Source organism: Ostrea edulis, chromosome 5 (assembly GCF_947568905.1).
Source record: "Ostrea edulis chromosome 5, xbOstEdul1.1, whole genome shotgun sequence".
In the NCBI taxonomy this organism is placed as follows: Eukaryota; Metazoa; Mollusca; class Bivalvia; order Ostreida; family Ostreidae; genus Ostrea; species Ostrea edulis.
The window spans coordinates 69668812-69676374 of NC_079168.1; the positions used below are offsets into that span (position 1 = coordinate 69668812).

The window sequence follows — 7563 nt, forward strand, 5'->3', positions numbered from 1 at the left end:
TACTCCTTGCGGTGGTCTGGAGGTTAAAGCGTTCGCCCCGCATGTGGAAGGCCGGGGTACGAATCCCGGCCTCGACAGACCCAAGTCGTTAAAACAGGTAGTGACAGTTCCATCGCCAAACGCTCGGTATCAGGTGTGAATGTCATGGGTCCTTGGAGATGACCTTTAGCTGCAGAACTGTAGCTCTCTGAAAAAATATTTTGACATAACTCTGTTATGTCAAAATATTTTTTCAGAGAGCTACAGTTCTGCAGTTAGATGACCTTAAAAACGGATGTTCCGCGTCACAGTAGGTGTGGGAAGCTAAAGAACCCTCACTGTTCAATGGCCGTAAGCACCGAGCAATGGCTTAAATTTGACGCCCTTCACCAGTCTTAGCGACGTCTCCATATGAGTGAAAGTTTCGCGAAAGAGACGTTAAACAAGATACAATTAATACTCCTAAGGGTGTACCAAGTCTGATGCCTGTTAAGGAAAGGGTTCTCAAGATATTGAGCGGACTGTACCTTCCTATGTCCAGAGTAGATTGACCCTTGACCTGAAAATCAATAGGGGTCCTCTTCTACTCATAACCAATCTACACATGATTACAATCAAGTTCAACACGTGACTATATATGTCCAGTTTGACTCCTCAGGATGTACACTTTAAAGGATTCCCCCTATAGACATTTCACTCGTCAGCTTTTGGGAGGGGGAAGTTGCCACAGAATAGTTTTTACTTGTAGAGTTGATGTTCCCCGCCACATGTAAAGAATTCGTGTACACGTGGCATTCCAATGCTCATCACAGCTTAAACTTTTTTCAGCTATGTGAGAATTGGCTAAACGACTTCAGTATAATAATATCCTCAACATGTGTATAATTAACTCTGCGCAGCATCATTTATGACTGATCTATAAATGCCCAAACATGGTACACCGGAATTTTACTTTAGTAAAAAAAATACATAGATACATGCCTACCCTCTTCACTATTCAGAATCATAAAGAATCCAAGTTTCATTAGATTGCACGATTTATGATCAGATAAAAACTCAAGAGCGTCCTACTCTAGTTGTTAAAAACAGACAGTAGTAACAAGAGAATAATTCATTCGAACATGATTTCATTAAAAATTCACTTCATGTTAAATAAATATTTGTTTCTTCTCAAAAATGCAAATATTTTGTAAGCTTTTCACATTGGAGCGGAGAGAGGGGGCGGGGTCTGATATGGCAACAAGAAGGGAGAAATTTGGATCTGGAATGCAATTTCTCCTTGGGGGGGATCCAACTCTTAGAGCAGGATTTCCGGACGGGGGTGTGTGGCTGTGGAGGAAATCTTGCTTTCTAACACCGTGACCATGGTTACATTCGTCTGTTCTGACTTTCGTTGGCAGGTGGCGCTATATACTGACTGGACATCCATGGTCTGTATGGAACTTGCTCCTGTCCATACCAAAGAGGGTTCTCAATCCACGAGGGTATGGATAACATATGATTGAAGGAAGGCGCGGATCCACTGGGATGTAGGCCCACATGCGATACTGGTTTTAACGTTGTATAGGTGGGCTCACAGAGACAAGGTCTGGGTTGTACATATGGGGGCTGACGAAGCCCTGGGTGGGATGGCTGGTATACTGTGCACATCAGTGGATCAAAAGACGGCGCTGTGTTTGTGCCCATAGTCATGCCTACTGAAGGAGATATGATCCCAGGATACCCTGATACCAGATTCCTTGTTGTATTCATATACCTCCTCAAATGCGAGTTATCTGCAAAAAACATAATATTGAATTGCATTCCGATTTCTAAGAAATTTGTACCCGATCACACGCCACATGCACAGTGAAAATCACGATTTCACCTAATAATGACGTTTTTTGTATTTATATTGTACAGAAATATATCTACAATCCAACATGATCTTGTCATGAAAAACTTAAGAATTCTTATCTGTGTTATATGACATTAATAACATCAGCACAACCTCACAATGCCAAAATAAAAATCCACGTTAAAATTACGATGCCACATCAAACAGTAAAGCAAATATTAGCTCAATATCTGAAAATTTTAATTTGTTGTAAAAATGTGCTATTATCATTTTTTATTATTATTATTATTCTATTCATTTATAAAGCGCAAAATTACCTATAGTTTCTATGCGCTGTACAATGTTTGTGTTAATAATCAGTGATAATATACTAATAAAAGACCTGCAAGAGCTGTAGGAAATGATTAAACAATAGGAATTTTTTTTAATAAAACATGGTAGTAAAATGACAGTGGTTCACTTTGACTTGACAAGTTATAATTGGCATACAGGTATTCGTGTGCTGGATAAAAATTCAGTTTGCAAGAGCTTGCACATGGAATCCTTGATATTACACTGAATTTTACATTCACAGGGCATCTTAATGCTTGAACAAGAGTGTTTTTAGGTTCTTGCAGAATGCTCCATGAGCTTCAAGCTCTCGAAGTTCCAGTGGCAGTTTATTCCACAATTGTGCACCTAGTGTTTTTATGGCTCTTGCACCGTATTTGTTTGATGATTTCTTCACTACCAGTTTCCATTGGTCGGATGATGATCTCAAGGTCCTATGTGGCTGGTAAACAGGACATAGCTCTCTCATGTATGCTGGTGCTGAGAAAAAGTGTAGTGACTTATGTATGGTTGTCAGCACTTTAAACACAACCCGTTGCTTTACAGGCAGCCAGTGTAGTTGTTGAAGTACCGGTGAAATATGTTGTCTGTAGCAGGTTCTTGTGAGACAACGCGCAGCGTTGTTCTGAGCCACTAGTAGTCTTTGCATAGGGCGATCGGTCATGCCAAGTAGGAGGGCTTTGTGATAGTCAAGGTGGGATATGACTGTTGCATTGACTTCCTGGGTGAGATGGTGTTTCACCTTGGATATTCTCCTGATGTTGAAGTACATCTTCCTTACCACGGAGCTGACTTGTTTTTCCATTGATAAGGTGGCGTCCAGTGCAGCATCGATGTTTTTAACAGTAGACTTGGGTGTCAATATTGCCTCACCAATCTTCAGACGGATATCCTTCATAAGGCACTGGTTGTGGGCACTAGCAACCATAATCTCAGTTTTTCCATCATTTAGTTTAAGTTTGTTCACAGTTATGCAGGTTCGAACACTTACTAAGCATTCCTCCATAATGTTGACTTGATAAATCCGCATGGCAGTGTTTTTTGGTTTTTTTACACTCAAACGGCTGTAAAGTTGAGTGTCATCTGCAAACCCATGATGGTTTATGGCATAATGGTTGATAACTCTCCTGAGTGGGAGAAGGTACACCAGGAAGAGAAGGGGGCCGAGAACAGACCCTTGGGGCACTCCGGTGGACAGTGGTACATCTGAGGACACACTGGTGTTGATCTTCACCGCTTGGATGCGGCCACTCAAGTAAGACTGTACCCAACGGAGTGCTGTGTCCGTCAATCCAGCTTCCTCAAGTAGTCTCTCAAGCAAGAGGGTATGATTGATGGTATCAAATGCCGCACTTAGGTCAAGAAGGACCAGGAGCATAACGTCACCTTCATCCAGTACTGCTTCTATGTCTGCTTTTATTCGCAGGATGGCTGTCTCAGTCCTAGTGCTGGTACCGGTCTTATAAGCTGACTGCAGATCATCATGTAGACCATTCCTGGTGAGATGGCTATTAAGCTGTTGTGCAACAACACGCTCGATGACCTTGCTGATGAATGGGATATTTGATACTGGTCTAGAGTTACTAAAAGTTCTCATATCAAGTCTAGGCTTCTTCAGACGTGGTATTATGATAGTTTTGTATGTAACTTTAGCCATAAGCATTGATAAAATTAAAACGAAATTGAATATCTTATAAAAATAAAGATTTCGGTTCTATTGAATATGTATAGCATTCTACAGACATCAATTTTGTAGGGTAAGACAATACTGTAATTTTGCTTCCTTCAGAGCCTCTGAAGAGGTTTTCTGACACAAACATTGATAACAAAAGTTTATAAACCCTTTTTTCTTCTTCTATTACGGCAATAGTAAATCACAATTTTACAAAATAAAAAAAAATTCCGACACCCAAATGGCAGCTAATATTGCTTTAATTTGTAATGTTATATCCCAATGCAAATCCAACCTGATACGCTGAAGATAGCATCAATAGGACGCTCTCAAAATATCACATGTAAATCTAATGTGAATATAAGCACTTAAAGGGGCATTAGGCTAGCTGTCATTTTGTCTGATACCAAATAGTGAATTCTATGAAAATTTCTCTTTATTTATATATTTCAGTAATAACACCACTATTTAATTATTTCAAACACTTTTTAACCTCAAAGCAGCCACATGAATATGTAATTTTGGTGATTAAATAATCATTGCCTTGCAAGACAATAATTCTTCCTTATATATTTCTTTAAACTAAAAGCAATTAACTAACGTAGTTTTATAAGGTTTCTCTTGTTTTTCTACAAAATAAATGTTTTATTAATCATTAATATACATTATAATACCATTGAGAGATTTTGAGAGAGAAAAAGTGGTTGTCATTACTTTCAAAGCTAATGCCCCTTTAACACACAACGATGCAATTTGATAAAGAAAAAAAAAATAATGAAAATTTTAATGCTGATTTTAAACCGTAAACGACACTTGAATAAGTTTTTTTTTTTTTATAAATAACTTTGTAAAAATTTATATTCTCACATGGTGTTTTGGCCTGCATTGTTTGTAAGTAATTTGGAGCGGGCTGAAGGCTAGGTAGTGTGGTGGTAACTTGGGGTTCCTCCAGAGGCGGACTAATACGGTGGCCTGGGAAATTTCTGTAAGGGTGTTGTCTGATGTAACATCGAAATGATGCTGGTTGTACATCATGCGAGGAACCTACAATATTGAAAAGTTTTCCGAATTAGTACGAGTACCTCACTTTACGTGTACCTATTGTAGTCAGATGGGGATCGATTTATGCGAAATTTCTAAGAGACGCTAGATACAATATTACATGAGATGATTATTAAACTGATGGACTGAATGACTGACTTGATAAATATATGAAAATAGTTCAAACCATTCTGGGCCATTGAACAGATAAGGCGTAAGGTAATAAACATTACTATAAAAAATACTCCAAATATACCAATACTTCCAGGAAAAGCAAACATTTAATACAAAAGTTTGTAGCAGTTGGAGATTGTAATTGTTTATGGTTGGTAATGAAATTTTACATTGCATTCTGATATAGATAATCTTACATGTACCATAGAGTTGATATTATGTAACCATACATACAAAATAAATTATTAACATGCATACTATTACAGTTTTTAATGGTTTACTTCTTTTTTGTTTTCAACTTTTTTAATTACATGTATATTGCTTTCAATGTTTTACTTTTTTTTTCAATTTACACAAAACATACATTCTTATTTTGAAATTGTTGAGTAGAAATTTCTCAGCTTGATTTAATACCGGATGATCTTATTTGAAATGATCCACATAATTTTTTCTTCATTTGATAAAGTATAAAAATTTGAGATATTTTTGCTATGTCCACCCCCCCCCCCCAAAAAAAAAATCTGTCATTCAGTTTTAAAATAGAGGACACTACCGTGGATTGTGGAATGGAATGAAACAATAACCCGTGGTTTTCGACGATGACTAAACCAGTGCTCAGATAATTTACAAATTCTTTTATTTATTTCAGGTGTAATGTTTTGTCCATCATTGTTTACATCTTATTTCACATCTTCCACTTTCAATTTTGAGATTATTTACAAATCTTTCTTTCTTCAAAAGTTAAACGTTTTAAAATTACTTGAAAATAGATAAAATAGTATAGAAATAATGTTGTCAGTTTACCTGACAAACAACCTTAGAAAAGTTTCTCTTTTCTTTAACACTCAGTTTCATATGAATTTATATAAATTAACCCTTTTTCCCTTTGTCTTGTTTTCTCCTCAGAGCAATGGCCTGGCGACAAATCTCCTTCTTTTTATCCAACAATGCACATGCTTGACAGGAACAATTCTGATACTGACAGAAATTTTTATGACCCTTTAGTTCCACCAAGATATCATGGTTTCTGCATCTACTGCACCGTCTCACGGATGTCTCGATATATTTTCTGTCACACATCACTCTTCAAGAACAGATTTATAAGACTCATGGTTAAATTGGAATTATTTCTGGTCAAACATACATGTGCACAACATACATGATAATATACTTACATATATACAGACGAGCCTCTTCGTTGTCGTGTTTCCTTCGAAATTAAATTGCGGGAAAACTTTGCCTCACGTGAGATAAGAGTAACATGTGAAGTCCTTTCGGACAAGAATATATTTCCGGCAGCCTATTGGAAGATCCATTTGATTTACAGACGTCATCTGAAAGGATCGTGGATATACAGATCTGCCTTAATTTAGAGGGCTTGGAAGTTTACATAGCACGGATCGGCAATCATTCGATACAGCAACTGAATATAACAGGCACGTATAATCGTGTTTTTTTCCCAGAGTTGGAGGGGGGGGGGGGGAAGAAAAATTGGAGGTTGACTGGTCAAGAAACCAGCGACCCCCCCGCCCCCCGCCCCCATCATAAAAAAGGGTAAATACCCGATCTTCACAATCCTAATTCATGTGAGGGATTGCAGACTTTTACAATGAAATTCCTGTTTAGAATACCAATATTCAACAAAAGTAGGCCTACATGTATATATATACCCTCGAAAGTGCGTATAGTGATGAAATGCTTTACATAATATGATATATGTAACATTAACACAATGTGACTAATTTGGACCTATCCTAAAGTCAATACCCTGGGATTGCGAAATTAACAAGTTATTTTCTGCTTTTCCTAAATATGCATATAGTTTTTATACCATATCGGCAAACTTCAAGAAGTATTTCACAGCATGTCATCCACAAGTTTTAAACGTACAAATGGATATGATGTAGATGGTCGAAAACAGTACTCAACCAGTTTCTTTACTTCTTCAAGAGTATAAATATCCATCCAATATATTCATTCATACATATATATATTTATATAATGTATAAGTATAATATTCATTATACTCCTGAAGAAGTAAACAAACTAACAATTAACTAGTTGAGTATCACAGATGCTTGAAACGTTTTAAATATCTAGCCTATTTTTTAAAAAAAAATTGTCTTCCTATAAACAAAAGTGATATAGAGCAGGAAGGCCTCTACCAAAATTGTGAATTTCATAATCCCCGGGGTAGGGGTTCTGACTCTAGGGAGGGGCCAAACTTGGTATATACAGTGTTTTAACCTTGTTAATGTCATTGATAGATATTTTGTTTCTAAGAAGACAATTTTTTAAATTATAGGCTAGATATTTAAAACGTCGAGTGCCTGTATTGAGTATAGTCTGTCTCATATGCATAAACACCGAACTAGCACCAAAGAGAAAATCTAAACAAAACATTTTGCCTAGCTTTGGTTAGAGCTACATGATCAAATCACATTACGTGAAGGAAAACTATAAAGTTTATAAAACATCCCTTTAAATGTAAAAATGCAGTACGAGCTAACAGTTCTGTATACTGAGATTC

General features: G+C 36.9%; 1 protein-coding gene across 1 annotated transcript; it reads right to left on the reverse strand.

The window, feature by feature from the left end:
* Positions 1–998: 998 nt before the first annotated feature.
* Positions 999–6288, reverse strand: LOC125651561 (doublesex- and mab-3-related transcription factor 1-like). Its single transcript, XM_048880217.2, has 4 exons — positions 6209–6288; positions 5909–6117; positions 4686–4862; positions 999–1754 (listed from the first exon to the last, which is right to left on the reverse strand). Exons 2-4 carry the CDS (start codon positions 6111–6113, stop codon positions 1348–1350), a joined length of 789 nt encoding a protein of 262 aa, XP_048736174.2. The 5' UTR covers positions 6114–6117; positions 6209–6288; the 3' UTR covers positions 999–1347.
* Between the last annotated feature and the right edge of the window lie 1275 nt (positions 6289–7563).

Coding starts and splice junctions, on each gene's coding strand:
- LOC125651561 (XM_048880217.2), bottom strand. CDS start 6,113: ATGTGTGACAGAAAATATATCGAGACATCCGTGAGACGGTGCAGTAGA. Junction 4,863..5,908: donor ACAAGACAAAGGGAAAAAGG/GTTAATTTATAT, acceptor TCAATATTGTAG/GTTCCTCGCATGATGTACAA. Junction 1,755..4,685: donor AATGCAGGCCAAAACACCAT/GTGAGAATATAA, acceptor TGTTTTTTGCAG/ATAACTCGCATTTGAGGAGG.